Here is a 26,609-nt window from a genome sequence, read left to right as displayed (position 1 = left end):
TGTATTTTTATCTTCTGAAAGAGGCTATTTTGCTCTTTTTGAATTTTTCTCAAGGGAATGAATTCTGCCTGGTCACTGCGAAGCATCGGTGTGACCTGCCATGTGGAGTTCCTCCATCCCTGCTCTCCTTCAGTGAAGGTGATGCTGCATAAACTTGAGCTGCCTGTTGAAGCTAAATGGAGACTAGAGAAGGAGTCTCAGAGATAAATTAAGGAGCTAAAGAAAGACAAGGTTTTCCACTGAAGCAAAATAATTGTTATTTTTTTTTTTAATAACTGGAAAAAATGGCTTTCGCGTAGAGTACCTATCTTTTTTTTTTTTTATAAAGTTCTCTTCATATAGAGTTGGGGTTTGGGAGCAGACACTCCAAGCGTTAAACTGCAGAAGGTCTTTACTTTCTCTCTTTCAGAACTTCTCAAACTTTGCTGTGTATGTGAATCATAGAGATATTGATTATTGATTCAGATTCTGATTATGTTGGTCTAGGGTAAGACCTGAATGTCCTCATTTCTATCAAGCACGTAGGTCACTGCTGGTCAGGGACCACAACTTGAGTAGCACATTTCAGACAACATAATGGTAGATGATAGGAATGCAATGAGTATCCATCATGTGTTAACTAATAATATCCAACTCTGTGTTAACTAATCTGCCCTCACGAGATGGGATAGATTCCAAAATATTTTGTTTCCAGAATTACCATGAATAGCTGAAATGAGTTCATTTTTGTTTCAAACATTGTTTGACCTCTTTACCTCCACCAAAAAAAGTAAACTTTGTGCAATTCAATTTTGTAAACAGAAAAAATATTTTTAAAAAATCTTTTCAAGGGAGGCTTTTTCACATTGAGTATCCAGAGAGTGAGCGAGCTAGCAGCCACAACCCCAAGAGCAATTCCACAGAAGAAGGAGGACACACTGCCACGTAGTGTTATAATGTGAAGAAGATGTAGGCACAGCTGACAATCATTAAATCTGCAGAGGAAACTCGGTACACTGGGTGTTAATTACAGTAATGCAAGATGTTTCTGGGAATACACTGGCTTCTTTTCTGCCTTGTCAATTAATGACCAGAAGTTTTTTTTGTAACTAATCCTTCAGTCGTCCTACCGCCTTTTGAACAAAAGAGAAATGCCTAAAAGACAATAGCAGAAACTACTTTTCCAGAACCCTGTGAAGTTTTTAACTTCCTCTAGTACCAGAGAAATTAAAAATTCCATCAGTTCAGAGAAATGCCTAAAAGACAATAGCAGAAACTACTTTTCCAGAACCCTGTGAAGTTTTTAACTTCCTCTAGTACCAGAGAAATTAAAAATTCCATCAGTTCTCAGAGTAGCTACAACTGTAATTACCTGGGCATCATAGAACAGTTCTCAAGCTTGGATGCCATCCTGGGGAGTTTGTTAAACAGCAAATTCCGATTCAGTTGGTCTTGGATAAGTCTTAAAAATCTGTCTTTCTAACATGCTCCCAGGTCATGTCAGTGCCACCGGTCTTTGGACCACCCTGTGTGGTCATGGAACACATTAACTGCTTTCAACCTGAATGATGTCAGCTCCTACACACACATTATCTCATTATAATTAAAACTTTGACAGGACAAGATGTATTCAATGGGAATAAATTTATAAATTATGAGTTTAAAACCACTAAGACTTATAAAAGTGATTTGTTTTGTTTCCAAAGGGGATATTTAATTTATTATCAGAATTGCTACTAATGATAATAATAATCACTGTCATTTTTGTTTGTTGGTTACATTCTCTGTTATTTCAAATTTCTTGAGAGAGTAAACAAGCAACTCTTGGGGATGTATATTCCTATTTAAAAGATAAATCAACTCGCTTCATGATAATCCTACAAATCATGCTTTTGAAAAAAATAATCTTTTGTCATTATATGATAGTAATTTTTTTACTCTAGCTTATGATAATTTATAGTTTAGGAAATTATAATAATATAAAAATAAGTGTTACTTTTAGGTCATTCAGAAGCTATCAACTGAATGGAACAGAGGGCTCATGGAGACTGCCACTCAGAATATTACAGAGAAGAGTTTGAGAAGAATGAGAGACTCTAAATGCTGATAGATATGAGAGCAGTCTAGTAGGAATTAAGAGTGCACTGAATTTCATGCACTATATTTGGTATGTAAGCAGGAAGCTAGGATTAAGATTCTATGTGCCCTGATGAAATATATGTAATCAGTAATCTTTTAGAATCACTATATGGCATGATATATGGGCAAAACTTCAAAGACTTACTTTTTTCCTGAGGGTCTCCTTTTTTCACACTATCCCACCCCAATCTTGGGGTTATTTTCTGATAAATCAATATTTACAGTGGAACCAGATCTTAGGAATATTGCTTCATCCTTGGGTTTGTTGTTATGGGATATCGGAAGATTTTATACCTAGTAGAAGCAGACACTTATCAGCCTGCCAGTGAGAGAAGGAAAAAGTGCAAACAGTGATTTTAACTCGAATTTGCCACAAATGATAAATAAGATGAAGTTGGGGTAGATGAGCTGCAAATTGGGCTACTTAGACCATCTGCAAAAGAATTTTTAAACAAAATAGTCACCTTTATCATATAATCAGTCTTTATATGTGCAAATTGTGCTTTATTCAGACATTAAGAGTTTTTCCTGCACTGCTCACTTTTAGTGTAACTATAAAATTCTGGGAAACAGAAATTGGGAGGCAAACCCAGTGTCCAAGAATGAGAGTTATTGTAGACTGGGTAGATAGTTCTTATTTCTCTTAAGGATAAAAAAAAGGTGGGGGGAACAAAAGATGTCACAAGTATATAGCTAGCCCCAAACCAAAGGCCTAGAAACAGAATTACTGGTCTCTCCTCAATATTTTCAGATTCTACCCTCGTCCCCAGGTTTATTTCTGTTACAGATGGTTTACATGCTTCAGAGAATTCTTACTTAATAACTTGATTCAGTTCATTATCAATGAGGCCTTATCATATCATATCAGAATCACTTGGGGGCCTATTCCAAAATATGTATCCACTTCAATCTCAGGATTCTGATTTCTTCTCTTCACACCATATATGGAAAATCAGTATTGCTTAAAGCCTCTTTTATAAAAGGGAATATGTCAAATCTCTTCATGGTACCAAAAAAAAGAAATGTTAGGACCACTGCCTTAGAAAGTTATAAAAATTTTCTTTTGGATTCCATAGAAAATGTGAAAAAGAAATATGAGCAGGACCCTAAATGGACTTAAAGAGCTCAGGATATAAAATGGCCACATTGAGTTGTAAGAGATGGAATGGTAGGAATTGAGAGCCACAAGAGTGCACACAGTCAAAATGTTTCCTCCAACCATAAAGTACCAGAATAGCCCATTATTATTCCCCTTCCTGATGGATGTTTTTAAACTTAAAGATATTTTGATGGATCAAAGTGATACATTTTCTAGTTAACTCATTAGCCTGGATTAGTTAATCAAATTTAACACCTGCCTTTACCTGCAAGGGGTTCTGAGAGAGCAGAACAGAATAGATGTACATTTTGATAAATGCAAAGAGATGAATATATGGTGGCTTTGTGAGATATCGTGGTAAGGGATTCTAAGCAAGGAAGAGCCTTCAGGAGGTACTAGGGAGAGAGAACTCCCATCTTCAAAGACAAATTTTGACTATAATTGTTGAATAGAACCTGCCTGTCAAATCATGGAGTATTAAATTAACAGTACTTTATAAATTGTTCTAATATAAGGTAAAACATCAAATTATTTTAAATCTTTTATGACTTTCTTTGACATTGTAAGTGCATCATTTCAAAAAAGAACTATATCTGATTGCTTTTATAAACAAAAAATTTAATTGGCAGACAAAATCTTAACCAGAGTCTCCACAAAGGATTACATGTAGAACAATATAAGTGAGAGGAAGAGAAAAGAAATGGAAAAACTGAGAAATGAGCATATCACAAGTCATCTCTCAGGGCATTTCAGCTCCTCTATATTAGTCTCTCAAAGAATGTCATTTTTGAGTTAATCCGTGAGTCAAGCAAAAGTATGAAAGTTGAACTCCTTCTCCAGTTTCCTTATCGCACCAGCATTTTAACAGTTGGTGAAGTTCAAACCAGCAAATCCTCCCTACATGTTCAGTTTGAAACCACTATAGACAGCATGTCACGAGATCTGTATTTACTGCAAGGTAATTGCATGGGAAGCTACAGCTGGTGTGATGACAAGACATTTAGAAATGGCCAGTGTTGGACCAATCAAATGACCTCTTGTCTTAATCAATGTCTAAAGTACTCTGTCTTGAATGTGTGCTTTATAAAACATATAGTACGAATTATGAAGTTGTAGTTCAGAAGCAGTTTATTTTAAATGAGAATAAAAAATTAGTACTTTAAATTGCTTAAGTTTATCTTTACTTATAACAAGCCTCAGATGATCTATTCTGCTATAATAAGTATAAATGGTCACAGTTTTTCCAAACCAATAATCCCTTCCCATATACAGCAACACACATATACCCTTTTAAGTGGCTTCTTTCTCTTTAAAAATACCATTCAAATGTTTATGGTTCTTGAGGATTACATGTTGAGCTAGGATTATAAATATGTATAAATATGCAGATGCTCTATCGAATCATTTCTTATCCCATTTGTATTTCTGAAGTTGTGTAAGATAACCTTTGTGGCTTTCAAAAACATCTTCTCACATCCCAGGGGGCAAATTACCTCTATTTTCATTTCCTTTAGAGTTAGATCATTTTATAATTAAGAACTTATTGAAGCAGATTCTCCCCACGTGTAAGTTACTCCCTGGGGAGTAATTTATGCAAAGAGCTCCTCCGACTTAATATCATATAAGCCTAACAACTGTACAATGGATACCTGGAACTTTTAGTCAATTTTTGTAATCGTAAAGAATCCAGTTTGAAAGGTTATCCAAGAAAAAATAAAACAAAACAAAACAAAAAAAAACATAGTACAAATAACTTATAGTGTCATTCATTTGTTTTTTTTAATGAAAAGATTTTTAGTAAAGGAATAATAATATAGCTTTTTGTGTTTCTTGTCCAAAAGTATTAGAAATAACATTAACAATGATGCTGATGATAATGAAGACTGACATTTTGTGACTCTGCTATTTATAAGGCACTTCTACATAAAACATATCATTTAATCTTCACAAATCTATGAAGTTTGTCAGCCAAGCTTTATAAACCAAAAGACAAGATCAGAGACTTTATCTTGGCCATGGCCTCAACCATTAACAAATTATGGACTAGAATCCAGGAGAACAGAACAGAATAGAATGACATCAAATCTCTTGTTTTTTTTCCATATCACAAAATCTTGGAAACAAATACTAGTTCATGTAATCTGAAAGCTAAAAGAATAGAAACAATTAGAAATAGTCTAATAAGTATTTTAGTTGACTTTGTCCTTTCTCCTGGTGCTTTCATTATTATCTTTTTAGCTGGTGTTATTGGAATAATGTAGGAATTCAAAATTGTATTTGTATTTTATCTTTGCGGGAGGCAAAGAAAGGGATACTGAATGAAGTATCAGGAAAATTGGTTATTTCTGGTTGCTATCTCTCAGGTAAACTCAAGGTCATCAATAACCACCTCGATCCTCAATTTTCTCATATGAAAAATAAGGACATAACTGAATTTTTGCTTATAAAGATGATTTAAACTTACTATGAAATATTTAATTTCAAAAAATTTAATGTGCTCCTAAGGTTAAGTATTATCTATTTTTAATGTAGATTGTAGAGTGTTATGTCTTGTATTTATTTGTTTTGTATATTCAAGGGTGAGAAACGCAGAAAAGCATCCAAGTGGCATATTGATGTACAAAGCATTTGAAGCATATTTGCATAATTATTTTAAATAGGGAGTGGGAAAAGCAGATCTTTCTAGTATGCATAATTTTAACAATACTTAGAATACTATCAGAGATATAGGAATTACTATGCTCTAAATAAAATTTATCTCATGAATTCATCCATAACCTCAATGCTGATGACTTAAAATCATCTTTCCAAGAGGTTCTATATACAAGCACCTACAAGATATCACACCAAATTGCACTCATGCAAAATGGAAATTTTATACCACACTGAAATCCACAAAGTAGTTGCCTTACCAACATCCCCATTTTTGTAAAACCTACTATTTAATCTCACTCTCAAAGCTAGAAAACTAGAAGTCACCTTCTTCATCAACTTCGACCTCTGTGTCATTGCTATCATTTATCTTCTCACCTCTACCTTTGAACTATCCTTCCTCTTCCTCTTCCATTTGTTCTGCTACTGATGTAATACACACTTTTATCTTCTAACACCCAGGTTAGGCATAGCCTTTTAGTTGGTCTTCCATTTATTTCTGGTTAACCTACCAAATTCGCCTTCATAAGGTACGCAAACTACCTTCATCATTTCTTCCCCCTGTTTGCTTTCTTGATTCCTTATGACCAGTGATATCAGGTTAAAATTCCTCTGCCTACTCCCAGGAGCTCTATAATATGATATCACTTCCTCTACCGAACCATATGGCCCAAATTTCCATTAAAGCCAAGCTGCTTGTCTCAGTGATCACAAGCCACGATCATCCTGGATCTCTCTCATTCATTCCAGATCTCTTGTGTTCAATTCTGCTTGCTTTCACTTCAGCCTAACCAAATTCTACACAATCTTCAAAAGCAACCAAACTGTCATTTCCTATGAAACCATTTCAGCTCCATACTTTATCATTTTTCTCTTATTTCTCCATGTATTAATTACATTTTATTAGATTATTGGCATCGTATCTTGTGTCAACAACCTTTATTATTTTAGTGGACATAACAGAGTATGCTCAGTAAATAGCTAATTTATTATTGGCATTTTCACAAGTAAATGTTCAGCCACATAACATATAGTCACCACCATGCACTCCAGTTTTACTTTATTTACTAATTTTAAATATTTCTGAAATAAAGCAATGTCATAGCTATAGTGACTTAATGTTTGAAGTACAAAGTAAGAAAACCAAAGACATGGATTTCAGGGATTTTTTTTAATCTTATTCTTTTTTAGGTTTATTGGGGTAACATTGGTTAATACAATTATATAATTTTCAGATGTACATTGTAGTTTGACATCTATATATTCTGTGGTTTCAGGGATTTTTGAACCTATTTTTGAACTATTTCAAGGTCAAATTTGAAAAGGAGAAAACGATGAAGGCAATTATTTAGAAAACTTCTGGTCTCTGGTATATTTTTTAGTTTGAGAAAAACAAAGCAAACAAAATGGATGCTTTTTCAATTAGAAGTCCATTTAAAGAGTAGTAGATGACCCCACATCCACACCCCAGTGTCTTCGAACACTAAGGTTATGACATGGAGAAGTGGGGAGGGAGATAATAGTGTAAAAGGAAGAAGACAACTCTGTAAGCTCAAAATGTCTGTTTTCCATTTCAGCACAAATTGAAGTGATACCATGCAAAATTTGTGGTGATAAGTCCTCCGGGATCCACTACGGAGTCATCACGTGTGAAGGCTGCAAGGTATGGGACTTTAACACAGAACTGCCCACAGCATCCATGTTTGCCTCAGGCATCCGTGTACCTCACAAAGCATGTGGTGACACCTCTTTAAAGAAGGCCTGCTAACGGATTCTTGTGCCTGCTGCTGACATTTGGGAATTCTTGCTTGGTGGGTGGGTAGGCGGGTCGATTTTTCTTTCTTTGGCCTTTCACCTTTTTGCTATTGTCTGACTGGTCAGTAGATGCCTAAAAATGGATTGTGATGTCAAAGCATGAATTATTCACATTTAAAGAAACATAAATGCTGATTCTTGTCTTTTTAACAGTATTGTTTTCAGTAAACTTTAGGGCATTTATTACTATATGAAAGAACTAAAGGTTAAAATAAAGATTATAAGCTGATGGACCTATAATTATTTATCTACTTGAGAAAAAAGTTGAGGTAACAGTTGCAATTGTATATGGCCATCTTTTATTCTCACATTCCAGAAAAATATTTGAAAAACTAGAAGCATGAAATGTTAGAAGTAGACCAGATAATCTCTAAATTAATTAAAAATCATCTGCTCAACCTCCTCATTTTTCAGAGAGGTCCTAAGATATAAACAAGCTTATGTCATTTGGCCAACCAATGTCACTGATCTAGTTAGTGAGAAAGCATGGCCAAAAGCAATTTTTTCATTCCGGGTCTAGTGTTCCCCTCCAGGATAGATGCAACTAATCTTTCCAAACAAAATAATTCCTATTGGCAAGTTGTTTTTAAAATACAAAGCTGGAATAGGTAGGTAGATAGGTAGAGAGGTAGATGATAGATGATAGATAGATGATGATGATTGATAGATAGATGATAAATAGAGATAGAGATAGAGATAAATAGATAGATAGATAGATAGATAGATAGATAGATAGATAGATAGATAGATAGATAGATAGGTGATAGACAGGTAGATATAGAGATAAAACAAAGTTGGGGGACTAGTAGTTAACAGACTTAATCTGAAATAAGAGAAATTTGAAATTTAACAGAAAGTTTGTTAGATAATCCTTAGAACGAAAGAGAGAGACTAAATGTCAAGGAGGAAGTAAGAACAGTTGTACAACTAATTTTAAAGGGCAACGTGTAACCAGACAAAATGCAGCTGCAGTCGGGCAGGGAAAAGAGATATGCTGGCAAAGTTACTGGCAAAAACAATCATATTTTGTTCAAAAATGCAAGAGAGTAAATCATTAATTTAAGGTCAGCAAACTGAAAGCGATATAGCACAATCATAGATTCTAAGAACCAGCCTTAATCTTAAGAGACTTTCAAATACAAATGAAACAAAACTGTTTCAAATATAAATGAAACAAATAGTGGTGCTATGTGAAAAATTGGTAATGTCTTATAATAGTCTCAAAAAGTATGATTCCTGGAATTGAAGCTGGAGGGAAGAAGAAGAAATGAATGAAAATTAAGTTGGGGAAAGATACAGAGAGAAGATAATAACATTAATGTACTAACCCACCAGCATACTGACCTGCTTCACACATGATTAGCCATAATCCATATTTGAACACCATGAGATGTGGCTTGCATTCTATTCCTCTGCAGACCAACAATTAAGAATTGCATGTTATCCACTTTAATGCAATTTTTTCAGCTCATCAGAAGAAACAATAAAGCAAAATTACAAATCAGCTATTTTTACCCCTCCCCCAGAATAAGTCATTACTATCAATGGATGGGTAGACAAATGTTTTTCTTCATAAGCACTAATGATTCGGGAATCAGAACCCTCCAAATGAAAGCATTTCCACCACCATGTTGGTTTATTGTGCAGTTTTTAAAGCTCTGGTCTATTTTACATAGTATCCACACACAAAAAAATGTTTTTAGACCAGTGTCAAAGTAGAGGTTTTGTCTTTCATTGTATAAGCTCTATTTGAAAAATGTCTGATTTCAAAATATGAGGATATGTTCATGTTAAGGAGCAAAATATTTAAACAGTAATTTCCAAAAGATTTAACTACTGAACAAATGTATTCCAACAGGTCAATATCTAGGAACAAGTGTTTAGGCTCCCATCATGTTTTCTATTTAAAGGAAGAATCCACAATCAAAAAAATTATTCTATTATTCTGAAGCATACTCTGAGGTTTTAGTCAAAATGACATTGTACACAGCAATACTTTTTTATTTCATTGAAAAACCCACATTTGTAAATATGCTACATTTTTCTCCAAATAGAAAACTCAATAAATTGTTCAGAATAAGACATTAGTGTTAGCACATTTAGTATCAACCTCTGAATTTTCATAATACTGTTTTCCAGTCAATATAAACAACCCATTTTAAATAACATCAATTCAGCTCATGCACTTATTCAAATTCCTATTCATTCAATAAAATTTGAAACTGAATCTCTCTTTCATGCCAAAAACCTCATTTGCAATAATGAGCAACAGATAAGCAAGAAATGCCTCATAATTAATGTCAAATTTGCCTTAATTAGAGCTGTAGCTGTGACTTCAGAAGTCTTTTCTGTCAACTCTTTTGTTAAGTGGCACTAGAGTATCCAAAGATTAAAAGCCACCCAATTCTTTCTTAAAATGTAAATTCCAAATCATCTTTAATCAAGACCAGTAGGCTGAGGTTATGCTTTCTGAAGCTTCGTGGTATATGAAGTACATCATTTCAATCCCTGGAGTCCTGGCTATTATCTCTCTTTTAAGGGGCTTCATAAACTCATTCAAACTGGACAATCTCATTCTGCCACTACTGGTCCATTAAATAAATAATACACATAGATCTATGGGGATGAAACTTGTCCTTGTTGTTGAATGGCTTGGGGCTTATAATCACAAAACCAGGTGACACACTTTCTCTCTAAGTCACCTTGGCCACACATCCATTTCTGAGGTTCTTCACAAAGTTGGCCAAGCTCTCTTTATACTATCACACCAAGCCGTATGGGAATCTGAAGCAAAAGAAAATCACTAATCTTGATCTTGTCTTTATTTAAACTTTTGGGAGGTTTTTGCATTAATGTTGATTTTTAACATATTGTGTTAAAATATTACTTGTCCTAATTACCAAGACTTTTGCCAACTTTTAAAATTTGTGGCCAAAGTGATTGCCTTACTAGCTTCAACCCTAGTCCCAGCCTTTCTCTATCTCCCGTTAGTTGAGGAAACACGGAAGCTGTTTGATGGAAACCAGGTGACATATTCCAAACCTCTCAGCAAGATGGATATTAGGCCTACCACCTGGAACTTTTCTAGGCTTGCTCTTCCAAAAGATGATTCTGCGGGTTATCTTTTCCTAAAATTTCTCTTGATAAATCTACTGTAGACCACCACTTTGTTCATAGCACTTTGCACTTTTGCTGTATTGCAATTCAAGAGTAAAGAGTGATTAGGGAAACTGATTAAGTAGATGAATTAATAGGTGAATGATACTTTTGTATCTGGAGAAAATGTTTATTTTCCAAAGTGGGGTTTTCTGTAAGATAACTAAAGTGAGTAGTATCAAAAGAATTTTAAAAATAATAAACTTAGCTGTGAGTTTATTCAGAAGGGTAGTGTAAGGTTGATGGCAGTTCAGTTTGCACCAGAAGGACCCAAACTTATTTACATAAAAACCTCCTACATCACTATAGCTTGAGGCCCCGCAGAGAGCATTAGTTCAGCTTTTACTTTCTGCTTATTTTTTATTGAACAGTTTATAAACCATGTTTTTTATTCAAATATGCGATTGATTACAAGGTACATCAATGGTTTAAAAAACAACCTTCCGGATGCAGTCTGGTCAAATTCAAAAATTTTCAAATGAGGAGAAATGCATCTTAGAAACTAGAAAGATAGCCTGCACTCCTCAGTACTGCTATTGCACCAATACCCCAAGTCTCTCACCTCCATGGCACTTGACATAAGTATGCGTTATTGTCCCAATCAAGTTTTGTCATTTTTAGCTTCTTTCCCAGTGCTCTTTGGAGCAGGAATTCTGTTCTGTTTTTCTTTGCATAGAAGAGCACAGTTTGCAAATGTCTTTAGTAAACATTGATTGAATGAATGAATGAATGACATTATCATCTACCTGTAGATAATACATATTTTCCCCAGTAGAAACATCTGTAAGCTATCTAAGGAGACCTATTCAAAGAATTTTAAAAATTAAACTGAGTTATGTTTACTCTAGAAAATGTAGCAAACACATATGTCAATGATGTCTGTTTCCCTTCTTATAAATCTATCTCCCTCCCATTCTCTTTTTCCCTCTAGGGGTTCTTTAGGAGGAGCCAGCAGAACAATGCCTCTTACTCCTGCCCAAGGCAGAGAAACTGTTTAATTGACAGAACCAACAGAAACCGTTGCCAACACTGCCGACTGCAGAAGTGTCTTGCCCTAGGAATGTCAAGAGATGGTAAGGCATTGCTTTCTTATTTCTTACGTAAAGGCTTTCAAATGGATGCTTTGCTGAGGACTATTTAAGACTCTGGAAGAATTCTAGACAAAGGGAATTGAAATAAGAAGAAAAGTACATGCTAGTAGTGCATTAAGAAGAAAAGTAAGAACATATAAAAATATCATATTGCCTATGAAATAGGAAAAAAAGAAAGACTTCATTGTAACTCGTGGGGCAACCTGTGCTAACTAGATTAGGTGAAAGCCACATAAGCCTAGATTGAAAGGTGACCACCTCTCCAGGTTTACCTGCAAGTGAGGAGTTGGTTTCCTGGGACATGAGATTTTCAGAGCTAAAACTATAAAGTCCTAGGCAACCAGGGTGATTTGGTCACTGGGTAAGTCTAACTGGTACGAAAGTTGCTTAGATGCTAAGGAACAGAATGGGCTTCTATAAAAAGCCCAGAAACTCCACTGCCTGGTCACTGCTATTCAGACAAGGATGTAGACTATTCTGAGTCATGACGAAGACCTCAAATCTATACCAACAGTCTAAGTCTTAGAAGGGTTGTGTAGGTGGTATCCTCAGGATATGATTCAAGCGTGTCCTCTACCTTCATGCCCAACCCAATTGGGTAGCTTGACTCCCCAACTGAATCTCTTAGATTAATGAAAGAGGACAAATAAATTCAAAGAATTTTATCTAGCTTTTCTTCCATTTTTAAGCACACAACTGAACTAATTCTTTACCCACTGACACTGGCCACAGAGCTCCTGGGAGTAGCCCTGAGTCTTGGAGCCAATTCTGTCTTGCTGCTACTGTATCCTCGGGTCTGGTTAAAAGCAGGAACTTTAATGTTTGTTTAATGAACTGTGGAATTCTCTTTTACCTAGAGCCTAAGACAGAGACAATGCCCCCTGATACTTATTCCTTTTATGTGAATCAACACGGGTTCTGTGCCTCTGGTCACACTCCCTCTAAGGAAGTTCAAGGTGTTATGGACCTCTCCACCCCACTCCCTAAAAAAGAAAAAAAGAAATACTTCTGATACAGGACAGGGCAAATTTCCCCAAGTGATGGGAAGACCAAGCCCTATACCAAAAGAAGAAGGTCCTTTGGTGGAGAGTGAAGAAAGAATTCAACATAAACACTAAAGTTAGAGTCAAAAGGAAAGTTCATTAGAAAAGGGGTAATGCTCCACAGAGTGTGGTCTCCTCTCAGAGGCAGAGAGTGAGAGGGACAGTGCAAGAGACAATGAGAGACAGCAAAGGCACCAAGAGGGGCAGTGACAATAGAGACAGGACTGTGAGAGAGACAGAGAAAATGCATTGAGAGGGTCAGTGAGAGATGGAGTAAAGGCACTGAGAAAGACCCTGAATATTCAGAGAATTCAGTTTGTATGTCATTCTGTAGTTCCCATTTCCTTTGATATGGACATACAGTGTGGAAGGGGAAGGTAAGATTATGTAGAGTGAAAGGCCTGCTGGCAGTTTCTAGCCTTTAATTCTTAGGTTCCTCATGGTTTTAGCCACAGAGACTGACTCTTGTTCCAGTTTCCCCTTCACGGGTGTAGGGAATGGGCTGTTAGCAATCCCAGCAGAAATCTTCCTTTGTTCCGAAGATGTCCTCCTGGCCTGGCTGCAGGGCTGATCAGCACATTGCAGTCTCTGAATGTGGTTTGATTAACATTTTAATTCTCTTGCCTCCTCCCTACATTACTTCCAGATTTTAAAAAATTTTGGTTAATTGGCATGCAATGTCTCTTGGTATAAAAGGATTTTATGAGTAATTAAATTAAATGTGAGCCTTTTAGTAATTAGGAAAAATTCAGCTCTACATAGGTCTTGACATCTAAGCATATAAACTGCTTACTTCTTAACTTGCATTCTCCAAATAGTTACATTTTGAATTTTTGTTTACTGTTTTTGTAATTCTCAACCCACCTAAACTTGTCTTACACAAAGGTATTCCTATGAGAGAAATTTGACCCCAAATAATAAAAAGAATCTGACCTTGAGTCTTTTAGTTTATAGGTAACTTCTAAAGCTACAGATTTGTAAGTTTCCGAAACTTTCTATTACATAGCTGATTTTTTGTTTGTTTATTTTTTTTCTAGATTTGCTAACCACATAAATTTACTCCTAGGGTAAATTTATAGCACTGTGTACTTTTACATAAAGTGAAAAAAGCAGAGGATGGGAATTAAGTGGCTTTCAAAATTTATTTAGTAAAATTTTATGGGAATTTGAGTTGATGATTTTGCACATCATTTCTATCATATGGAGGCAGTATATTACTTGACAGTATCTGAAAAGCCCCGTTAATAATTTTATAGACAGAATAAGCCATTGGGTATTTATTTTTGTTACTTCTTCCTAAAATAAAAGAAAGTATCTTGTTTAGAAAGGCAAATCTTTTTGGTCTGTGCTGGTGAGCGGAATGGGCAAAGGATGAGCACATAATTCAAGACAGAGTTAGTTACATCAGCCCACAAAATCTAGGAGATTGTCTGACTCCCGAGGCATAAAAGAAATGTGTTGGGAGAGGGTGTCACTTAATGAATAGAGCCACAATCTATTCTCAAGGGGGAAGAAATTTACTGCAGCACACAAACTTCTATGCAAGTGAAAGCAATAGAATGTCTAAGGATACTGGGTTTTAAAGATAATGATCCATCTTAATATTCAGTTCAGAGACAATCCTGAGGATGCCAGGGACATCTTCCAAAAAGCCTCTTGAGTATGTCTTATGTCAAACTAATGAGGAGGAGAAATGCTCAGGGGTGGAGTGGTGGTTGGGAATGAGGAGAAGGAGCTCCAGCAGGGAAAAAAAAATCATTTTCTCTCAGAAAAAACAATTTCTTCTTTACTATGTTATATAGATGAAGTTTGGTCTGCAACTCAATTATAAAGCATACTTTATACAAAATAAATCATATTAACACCAAGAAAGCCAAATAGGTTTTATTTCCTATTGATAAGTAATGTCTATTATGTGATATTAAAGGATTGGAAAGCCCTGAAATTATGGTTGATTAGTTATGTCTAATAAGGATCCAAGAATGAGAAGTGGTGTTTCTCTTGCCACTCGTTTATTATAATTACCTTCTACTGGTTAAACAAACATTTTCAAATTGTTTTAGCAGTAGTACCAGTAGCCAGGGTAAAATGCCCTCACTCCTGACTTCTACATATATCCCTCCCCCTTCCCTCAGACATAAAGTGGTATACTCATTTTAATATTTGCATTTGCTTTCTGTCAATTATTCCTGGCTCCAAGAATGTTTACTTCACTACACCTGGTTACTGAAACAACACGGCTACTAGTAGATAGTTTGTTATAATGGTTGAAATTATTGAACTTTTATTCTCTCCTGAATTTCCATTTCTATTAGTGCTTTATTAGCTGTGGCACATTATAGGAATAGACAACAAGCTCAGAAATAACAAATGTGTTCAACTTTAGCTTAGGCAAAGAATCAAAAATCAAATCCACTTGGAATACATACACATATGTTTAGGTGTATAATCGGGTAAAGATATGCATGTACATGCAGGTGTGAATTGATAGCATGGATGTGCCTACTGAATCTTCTCCACCAACTTATTTTTCTTTTTAACTGAACTCTTCAAAAATGTTAGTTGCACAAATCTTCAATGTAAACCATTTCCAACTGTACTATTACAAATAAACAAAAAGCCTAGAAAAATGTTTAGCATCAATAGGAAGATATTGGGCTCCAAAGAGAGAATATAATACTCACCTTACAATAAGCAAGTATGTGTGCTCCTTAGTGAGATGCCTCTGTGGAAAAATGGAAGCTGCCCTACAAGGAAGGGTTTCACAGATTAGGCTTCTTATCCAAAATAGCATTGCCCAATATGGTATCTAAATGTCACTATTTAAATTTAAATTAATTAAAATTAAATAAAATTTAAAATTTAGTTTTCCAGTCACACTTGCTATATTTCAAGTGCTCAACAGCCACATATGCTTATGGCTATCCTATTGGAAAGCATAGAGAACATACCATCATCACAGGACGTTCTGTTGGAGAAAAAATGAGGGGGATGAGAGAGAATGTTTTTTAATTATGAATAGGGTTGGGTAGCTTGAATTGGATATTTTTCTACAAAGCTTAGAGCACTATTTAAAAAGGCACATCCTTAAAATTTAAAAGAGTTAAGACCAGTTTCTTGATAAGCAGAGAAATGTAAACATAGAGAACTTTATAACCAAAAATTGTAAGATTAAATAATTTCCAAAATGACTATTGAAAGTCATAGGTGAGAGTTCTACAATTGGGTTCTCTTGAAACCAAAAACATGTATTTAGTTGTCATATGGTAGTAAGTAGAAGTCTTTGGAGAAACAATGACTTTGTTTTATAGTTATTCCAAATACTTCCATTTCATTTAGAATCCCACAATCCAAATAAATATGAAAAGATTTTCAATATTTTGTGTAAAATTGTTCTTTGCTAGTGTGAGATCAAAATGAGGGTTAAGAGCTTATCATGAGCAAATCCATCATCACTGAATATTTATAAAGCACTTGCAATGTATACAGAATTGTGCTAGTTTCTCTGAGAGCTGGCAGTTTAACAAGAAGCTGTCTCTATACTCAAGTGAATCTCATTAACAGAATAATTCAAGTTCGAGAGGGGCAAACATTTAAAATATGTGCCATTCTGATTAATGGTAGTGGTAAGAGGAATGCTAATATTTGAAAATATAATAGTAATACAGCCTTTGTTGAAATAGACCTAAGAATATAACAAATGTATGTATGTATTTACTAACAATGACAAGGAATTACTTATACATCAGGAAAGTTCACTGGGTTTATTTTTGCCATGTACTATAATTTTCCCCTAAATATGTCACCACTTTCATTATAGTAAGGGGCATAAAATTGAAATACTGGCTTATTGGTGTTTCTGAAATGAATGGAAAAGTCATTCTAAAATAGTATTATAGTAATTGTCAGTGAAGTGCTTAATTTAGGAAAAAGCCTGAATTCCAAATATAGAAGGGCTTTCAGTTGTTTCTTTGAAAATATTTCAGTCTGCTCAGTGACCTGATAAGATAATTTCTTGGAAAAGGCATAATTATTCACCATTGAGTTTTCAGATGTCCACCAGGGCAGAGATCTTGACAGCATACTTATTTGACATTGTTAGCTTTGATTATGAGATCTCTGGTTAACAGCAGAAATCTGAACTTTATATTGTTAAATATAGGATCTTGACTGGACTTATTCATTCACGCACCTTCAGCTATAGGTCAGTCTATCGTCTACTGATTATAGAAAGCCTTGTCTGGGATGACTGAGGTGGCTCGGCTCTGCTTCACATAGTTTATCCTCCAGCAAGGTAGGTTAGGCATGTCCTTTTCATGGTGAGATACTCATTCACGCAAGCACTTTGGAAGTCTCTGTTTATGTCACATGTCAATATCCCATCGGCCCAGAATAGGTCACGTGACTTTGAGTCAAGAGGTGGAGTAGAATGATTACACAGAATGAAACAGCACTGCAAATTTACATGGGGGAGTGCATGGAAATAGGTAAGAGGAGTCAGGGCCATTAATAAAATCAATCCAGACAATGTATATTTCACCTAAATATAGAGTATATAGAAATCTAAAACAAGGATTAGATTAGACAAGTTTCTTATTCTCAATTTTTTCTCCCTATAAATTTTAAACTAACAAATGCAAAACTATTCTAAACTAAGTCAGAAAGTAGACATACTCCAGCCCAAACAAAAATGTTAATCTATTGCAATAGATACTTTTGCATTCACCTTTTGCATTCACCTCCATAGCTCCGTAACGAAGAGCTATTCTGAGCTTACATGAATGCAACAAACAGAAGTTCAGCAAATAAAGATTCGTGTCACATTACTTTCTTGGGGAAAAAAAGTTCTTTCTGAATCAAAATTTATCAGGATTTATTTTTTCTTATACAAAAATTTCCCCTCACCCCCACCCAGAGAATGATATGTAGTAAATTATCTGTAAAGGTGTAATATGAAGGAACAGAGAACATTTTCTCTAAAAGTTACTATAGAATCTGTCCATGGACAAATTAGAAATACTACTGAAATTAGTAAGCAAATTAATTTCTCTCTGAGAAACAGAATCTAATAAAGACAGTGTCTCTACAAAGTTAAATATAATGATCTAAATTATTCAAGACCCTATAAAAACAATTGAGATGGAAAGAGGAGTTTGGTCTGAATTAACCAGATTAATTGTCTTCATTCAGAAAAATTACTGTGTAATCACCACTTTGTTTTCCAATTTAGGCAGCGTCAGAAAGAACACTGGCTTTTAAGAAGGATTAAGGAGAAATAGGAAGAGTTTGGGCTGCTCTGGGTCCTCTCTTCACATTCACAGTCCAGCAGGCAGAAAGGAGGAAAATGACACGTCCCCAAACCAGGAAGTATATGCAGCTCCTCCATTTACTTCGTGTTACCCAAAACAATCACATAGCCACACTTGGCACTGAGAGAGACTGGGAAGTGTGGTCTCCATTCTGAACAGCCGATGCTCAAATAAAATTTGGTAGCTCTGTAACTAATGGAGGGAGAAAATGAATACTAAAGGAACATTGAGAGGATGAAATGGCAGCTCTTTCACATCAGGAATCTATTCTGTGGGCCCTTCGTGCTGGAGAGTTCTTAAGCACCCTACCATTTAGTTATTGAGAAGTTTTTCTCATCAGCCCTAGCAACTGAATCCAGGAGCTGAACCTGTTTCTACCTTCTACTTTATCCTTTCCACATTTCCTGAGCTCTCAACACCAACAGGTGATGAGAACACTGTCACAAAAGAAAAGAAAACAGAAACTCAGAGAAGAAGCTCCAAGTTTGTCATAGTTCCTACCATTAACGTGAGTTGAATGACGTAGTGCTTCATTATTTGAACAAGGTGGTCCCTTGACGTAGGATGTTCATGGTCTAAAATGAGAGTTCACAGATTCTGAAGAAATATATCAATATCTGTAACAGTTCAGGAGATTAAGCTCTATAAATTAAGAAACAATACATTCGTATCAAACCATCTTCATATTACTCTATGACTACCTGCAGAGCCTCTTCCTCCCTTTCCCTCACAATGGCTAAGAATTTAAAGATGGGCAATATAAAATGGGGTAGTAGAATGAGAAATGAGGGATTGCTCTTGGCTCACTTGCTGGCTACTGGATACACAAAATTGCTCTTTTCCAAAGATCCTCTTCATTTGATCCCAAAAGCCAGCTGAAGGCAAATGATGTGGTTTACTTAAAATTGTGTTTATCACCCTGACCCACATCCGTGTTCTTATTCAACACATTATTTAGAAGATAATGAAATAAAAAGGTCCTATCTGACAGTCTAGTAGTTTTAATGCTGGAGGTGGGGTGGGGCTAATAATGAGTTTTTGTTGATATTTTAATAGCAAGTACTATTTGGTGGTTTTTGTTTTTTATGTTTTTTTCCCCACAAGTAAGAAAGAACAAGGAAATATGCCTTCTAACTTCGTAGCAACAAGAAATACATAAGTTTTCACATTTCTTCCTAGCTTAGATTTAGTTCTTGCTATGCACATAAACCAGCACAGACACCCCCGAATATAACTTTTCACCAAATGCAGAGTGCAAATGAATGGATCTTGGGCTATGGTGCTAGGAGTTTGTGCATTTGATGTTGAGAGGACAACCATCCACGACCCCTTGGACTTGTGGTGGTTAATGAGAACGATAACGGCACGTGCTATTTTCTGCTTTTCTTTCTAACCCAGCTGTGAAGTTTGGAAGGATGTCCAAGAAGCAAAGGGACAGCCTGTATGCTGAGGTGCAGAAGCACCAGCAGCGGCTGCAGGAGCAGCGGCAGCAGCAGAGTGGGGAGGCAGAAGCCCTTGCCAGGGTGTATAGCAGCAGCATCAGTAACAGCCTCAGCAACCTGAACAACGAGGCCACCGGCACTTATGCCAACGGACACGTCATCGACCTGCCCAAGTCTGAGGGTTATTACAACGTGGATTCTGGTCAGCCATCCCCTGATCAGTCAGGACTTGACATGACTGGAATCAAACAGATAAAGCAAGAACCTATCTATGACCTCACATCTGTACCCAACTTGTTTACCTATAGCTCTTTCAACAACGGGCAGTTAGCACCAGGGATAACAGTGACTGAAATCGGTAAGTGGAAATCCCCTCCCGGCTCATTTTTGGAAATCCTGCTTTGAAGTTGCCTGGATCCTAGTTAGTATGGTCATTTTCTTAGGTCTGGGTTGAATTACTTGCATTCAAGGCTTCTAGTGAGAAAACGAATTAATTTTAATATTCTACTAACTGTCATTGTTCCCCTGCCCCATGAAAGTTTGTTTCAAGCAAAGGAGGAAAGAAGAAATTATAAATAGAAAGATGCTATCTGTAAAGAACAGATGCTATTTGTTAAATTTGGGTTCATCACTGAAGGAAAAATGTTATTGGTATAAACAGGAAAATTTCAGCAAGGATTCTGAGTGGTGCTATTTAAAGTGAAATAGCTAAGGGATATAGAAATAGTGTATAATAACTGAATAGACAGAGCTCCCTCTGAGATAACTAGGGACAAACCATAAGCAAAAAGTACCTCAATTTCATTCTTCGTAAAGGCAGAGTGGTAGACCAGAGGACCTCTAAGCCTCCTGTAAATCTGAGTCCAAGAATCGTACATGAGAATAGAATATGAATTACTGGCAATGAAAAGAGTGTAGTCTGAAATGTTACAGAATCTAAGAGCAACAGATAAGCTCCTGTAGGGCTAGTTACAGGCATGATTGCATCAGCAGCCCAATCCTCTTTCTGCTGTGATGTCCTTTGATTCCTAAGGAGTGTCTTCAAGAGTGCACTGGCCTAGGCATGCGCTCTTCTGACCTGACACAACTGTGTTTAACTCTGTTAAGCTCAGGAATTTATTAAGCGTTTAACCGGTTGATCTCATTAGCTAATTGCCATAAAAATATATTGAAGTAGGTTTAACACATTACCCTCCTGGTTGACAGAGTTGCGTGTTAACAGTAGCCTAAGTGCTATTTTCTGCAAAATAGAGAACTAAACAAACAGCGGCTATACTCAAGCTTCGCTGCAGTGTTTAGTGTACTGGGGAAGCAATACAGAATGCAAGAACCTTAGATGCCATGCCTCCTCCCATCCTACCCTGAGAGGTAGAATGTGATGTTTAAGAACCAGGCCACCTGAGTACAAATTCTGGCTCTGTGGTTTATTATTTGAGCTGGAGTAAGTTTCTAAATTCCAGTTTTTCCTTTTCTTTTCTTTTTTTTTTTTTTTGATTGCTCATCTTTCAAAAGGGAAAAGTATTAGTTTGTAGGTCACATGGTGGTTGTAAGAATTCAATGAGTTAATACTTGTAAAACAAAGCAATGTTTGGAACTCAGCAAGAGCTCAGTAACTCTTGGCTGTTATTACTCGTATACCATGTGCTCAGTCACCTTCTCTGTCTACACTGTGAGTAGGAGCCTGAAGCCTACGAGTGTTTTAAATAAAGTTGATGGGAACACATAATGAAGTGCATGCCATATGTATCTTGGCTACTTCTACCATCTGGTTGAGGAAGAAGCGATGTTACACAGTTATAAAACCTCAAATGTTATTTCTCCTTTTTAGCAATTCGGCATGTGACAGTGAGTAAAGAAGTTGTTGACAAAGCACCTGTAATGACCTTTACAACTGAGAGACAGAGAAAATTAAACACCAGCTATGATACAAAAATATTCCTTATTATTGCTATCCTTAACCTTGTTTGTGTTTTTAACTATATTAGAGGAACTTCACTCACATTTAATTTTCACAAACATCTTATAAGATAACTGAAAATACTATTCACATTTTATAGATGAGGAAACAGAGGTTTAGAGGTATCTCATGGCCTCCTCAGGGTCCTTTGGTTACTAAATGAGAGAGCCAGGTTCCACCACAGGCAGTCTGATTCCAGAGTCCTTTTGCTTATCCATTACCCTGCTACCTGCTATGGGTTTAATATGCACAAACGGCATTGTCAACCAATAGAGACAGTCTTTTTAATTGATATCACTTAATTTATTCAAGAAGACATGTTAAAAAGAAAATGAAATAGGCACTGTGTTTTGCTTTTATCTTACTTTAATATCTAAGTGCCGGAGTCTGCTATTGGTTTGAAACACAAGTGTAAAACCTAATGAAACAAAACTCACAATTGTTGGGTAATCATCTGTCCATACCTAAAAAAGAAAGTCTTGTAAGGATTCAAAGGTCATAAGGTTTTTATGTGATTTAGAATCATGAGGAAGTATTATGGACAAAGAGATACAGCCAGGAACACCAGCTCTGGGTAGCCCTGGGGAAATTACTTTTCCTCTCTGGCCCTCAGTCTGTTCATCTCTGAACTGATGCCTTTGGACTAGATAATCTCAAAATTCATCCAGATTTTCTACACAGACATTGATACCCAAAATGAACTAGTATATTTTTTTTTCTTAATTATTTTAAGACACTATTAGTCTGTAGAGATCTCTAGATAATCTCTAAATTTTGGAGGCTTCTTCCATCAGACTTTTAGGAATACAAGTTGATTGTCCTGCTAGCGCTCTCAAATTTAGCAGGCTCTTATAAACCTAAATATTGACTTGATTCACATTTTATTAAAACAGCAATGCCATCTAGTGGACACAAACTCCTATGGGTGTCAAATGTAGGTACCTATGACAAGCCACAATAATGGGATAAGCTAGCTATTCTTTCCTATACCATCCAAAAAGCTACCACTCATTTCACTAAAACACTAAGTCCTTAACAGTATCATTGGGTGGGAAGGCATGAGAGGTATAGCATTGGTGATTAATAACTCTGGTTCTGGAGTCAAACTGCCTGAGTTCAAAACCTGGTGTGCCTTTACCTAACCTCTGAGTCTCAGTTGTAAACATGGGACAATAACAGTCCTTCCCTGTGTGTGTTGATTAAACAAGTTAATATTTGTAAGTTCTTAAGACAACATCTGTCATGGATAAGCCTCATTATTATTAATATAACTGGTATTATAATGTTAGTAACCTCATTATTTACTTAATAACATTACTAGTTATTTCAGGTCATATAATTACCTTTTATTGAGCACTTACAGTGTGCTGAGCATTGTCCTATATTTAATTCTCATAACAATCACATTTTGCTTGCTATATAAGTATTTGTATATCCATTTTACAGATGGAAACACTGAGGCTCTGAATTACAAGACTTATAAAAAGAAAAGTAAGCATGTAAGCCCAGGTGTGAGTAATATCAAAACCCATTCTTTTAACCATTATATTATATTTTCTCTCATCAACAAAGGGAGCCCCACAAGCTAATTGAAATTCCCACCACAAAATGTATTTAATGTTTGTTGCCTGCCCAATGTCTTTCTAGGTGCCACAAAAGAGCTTACAGAATGAACAGGCTGACATTTTGACTTGGCTTGATTAATGAGCATCTATACTAATCCGGCTGGTGGCAAGTTGTCATAGAGAGAACTCTGTGCAGAAAAAATACAAAATCTGATTTTAGCCACATTTTCACTAGGTACATTCAAAGCTATATCACACTGAAGAATTTTTAACATCACTCTTGGCTGTTAGAAGTCTTGATTTGTTTTCTCTGGTTTCTGAGAAAACAATGAAGTGTGTACAACCAGGTTATTATTCTGATATTGGATGATCTTAAAAAGCAGTTTTTTTAAAACCAGTTTTTTGATTAGTCTGTGTACATTATGGTTTTAAGGTTTGGAAACTTTTAATAAAAACATATGTTTAAGCACCATAAAATGACTCTATAAGCAACAGCATGCAGATCCCAAAAAGTCAGTTATATAAATGTTATCAGTCAGGAATAGTCCCCAGAAAATGAGACTTGTCTTTCTAAAAGTTCCCCAAAGAAACTACAAACTTACCAGGTCGAAAACTCTAATAACTAAAAAGAAATGCAGGAAGTCCTTTCATGCATGTTGGTGAATTTGACCTCATACCAACGCCTTCAAGTGGACAGTGAAGAAATCATCCCATTATACAGATGAAGAAATTAAGGGTTGGAAACAGTGAGCGATTTCCCTAGACCACAGAGTTAAAGTGGTAAAGCTTAAATTCTAACGTAGGTCATTCTACTACCCGCAACTGCCAGACATTCTTTCAAAAGCATATTTTCGAAACGTGCCAGGCACTCAAGGCAAGCAGACCATGGTTCCTGCCCTCACCATCTAGGAGCCAGACATGAAAATAAATAATTGCGATTCAGTGTGTCATATATTATAAGTCCTGGGCATGATGATATCACAAACCCTTCTGAAGATAAGGGAGATGGGGCATATTGCTTACTCTGAACCCCATATCTTATGAGGAATGTTTCATTCCCATAGTTTTGGGAATAGGAAACAAAATGTGAGTAAGCAAACAGAACAATATTAAACATTTCAAGAATTGTATCCTTCCGTTCATCAAAACCCCATAGGAGAAAAAGACATGAAATAAGACAAGTGCAAAAGTAAGATAGAAATTAATATTTAGGCAGCAGTATTAATTGAGTTTAGCTGGAATTTTTCTTCAAGCTAGCATGATAGATGTGTTATATCTCTGAAAATAAAATTTTACAGTGATTGGTGGCAGGGAGAGAAAGCTGGCAAAAGGATACCTGGCAAACAAACAGAGAAGGAAAGTGGAAGCTCATGTTTTTGCTCCGTAGCTAATACTCTTAATGAAAGCTCTTTTAAGCTCAAAGACTATTGACAACGTATCTGTGGGGCGTCAGACAACAAGACAATTCAAACAGCCAAAAAACATGCTTTTAAAAACAAAAAGAAAAAAAAATCCATCAAATTAGCTGTGATGCTAAGAGGATAAATTGCCTTTTACATACACCACCTGAGTTTGCTGTTCTATTCAGTCATTTTCTCCCCAGATAAAAACAATGAAGTATGAATTCATTGGTTCCTCCTATATAATCTTAAATTTAGATTCACTTTGATATCCCTTTTGTGTTTGTTCTATGTATGTAACCTGGAATTTTAACCATCAAAAATAGAAATAAAACACTTTTTTTAAAAAATTTACCTCTTACAGAAGGTGAATATTAATAATTAGAGTGGATTACAAAAATGAATTAGCCTAAAAGTGATCTAATCCTTGTCATGTACTACTTTATTCTATCAAGTCTACATAGAAACACAGAAGATATTCCTGGTACTATTTTATTTTGGGGAATTCTATAAAAATTAATAGTGTTTCAGTTGTTACTTATTAAGAACCCAGGCAGATGTTATGGTCTAAAGGCAGCACCTTTAATGACAGATAAGTATTTTGTAACTGCTTAAATTTATCTATGCATATTTATATGTACATTTATATAAATATACATTTCTCTATCTATGCATATTTAACTATTCATTCAGAATTAGTACAGACAATAGAATTATCTCTAGCTGTGTATTTCTAATGTCCTTTGATGGCACCTGTATCAAACACAAATAGGCATTCAATTTAGAAGCAACCATTTAGTAAGTAATTAAAAGAATACTAAACTAGTGGGAAAAATCACTTAAGCAGTATGGGGAAAGGAAAATCCAGTGTTTTTAGCTCTTGCTTTCTTGCTTTTGGGGAAGACATCTTGTGAACTGTCATCTAACACCCCTCCCACCCACTCCCCAACCACAAGCCCTCTTCAGGCAGTTTAAGCAAAAACATTGAAACTGAAAGTTCCGACTCCAAATACTATCCATGTGAACTTGTTCAAAACAGCTTCTTGAAGCTCAGTCTCTTCATCTGAAAAATAAGGCAGTTGGACTAAATGACTGAACAATTATGGTTCTCCCATCTCCTGATGGAAGCTTGGCCATACACATAAATATTCCTTTTGTTACAGCCACTTCCCAAGGAGAAGCATAAGATAGTGGAGAGGAGCGGACTTTTAGACAAGTAGACAACCTTGAACAATGCTGAAGCACTTGCCAATGGCAGTAGCCAGCCACACTTCCTTCCAGAGAGCAGGACCACATCCAGACTTTCCATGGGGTAGAATGACCCTGTCAATTATATAGTTAATAACCACAATTAAATCAGAACTGTGCACCAACATCTTCTGTCCACCCACCGTCCTAAAAAAAAATAAATAAATAAACGAATAAAATAAATGATCTGTTTAAAATGAGCATCAAGGACAACCAGAGACAGCTCAAGGATAGGGCGATGGCCAATCTAAAAATATCCCCAAGTTCATATACAATCAATGTAAAGAATAAACTTCTGTACAGGCACAGATAAAGGTTCAGGGCAAATCCACCTGTCATCTCTGGCCCACTCCAACCTGATCACCTATAAACTATACATTCTACTAAGGGACCAGCCTTAAGCCTTGTTCTACTCAAGTCACCTTGGTCACCGGAAAAGGATTCCTCTGAAATTTCAACACTACCTTGTTCTTTACCACCCACAGAATATCTCTCAAGAGGCTATTATTTCCAGAGTCCTACCTTCTATCTCAAAAAAGAGTCCCCTTAATATGGGGACTGGGCTAAAATCAACTCAATTTGTCACTAGTCGATGGCCATGAATTAATTATTCTAGAGCATCCTGGGACAAAGAATACTATAGTTCTTTGCTAGGGTCATTTAAATCCAGATATTTCTAGATACTCTTTAGTAAGCTTACAAAGATAGTTTAAA

The 26,609-nt window shown here is 35.9% G+C and overlaps 1 protein-coding gene across 2 annotated transcripts in view; it reads left to right on the top strand.

Annotated features, from left to right (window-relative positions):
- The window catches only part of RORB (RAR related orphan receptor B), a 186,125-nt gene that overhangs the window by 129,943 nt on the left and 29,573 nt on the right, over nucleotides 1-26,609 (top strand). For both annotated transcript variants that reach the window (XM_011377907.2, XM_023521951.1), the window contains exons 2-4: nucleotides 7,447-7,532; nucleotides 11,772-11,913; nucleotides 19,682-20,083. In XM_011377907.2, coding sequence (XP_011376209.1) covers nucleotides 7,447-7,532; nucleotides 11,772-11,913; nucleotides 19,682-20,083 — 630 coding nt within the window. The remainder of the gene's footprint in view (nucleotides 1-7,446; nucleotides 7,533-11,771; nucleotides 11,914-19,681; nucleotides 20,084-26,609) is intronic.

This window comes from Pteropus vampyrus, unplaced genomic scaffold, assembly GCF_000151845.1.
Source record: "Pteropus vampyrus isolate Shadow unplaced genomic scaffold, Pvam_2.0 Scaffold324, whole genome shotgun sequence".
NCBI lineage: Eukaryota > Metazoa > Chordata > Mammalia > Chiroptera > Pteropodidae > Pteropus > Pteropus vampyrus.
Note: the sequence above shows the minus strand (reverse complement) of the source record. Positions and strands in the feature narration are given on the sequence as shown.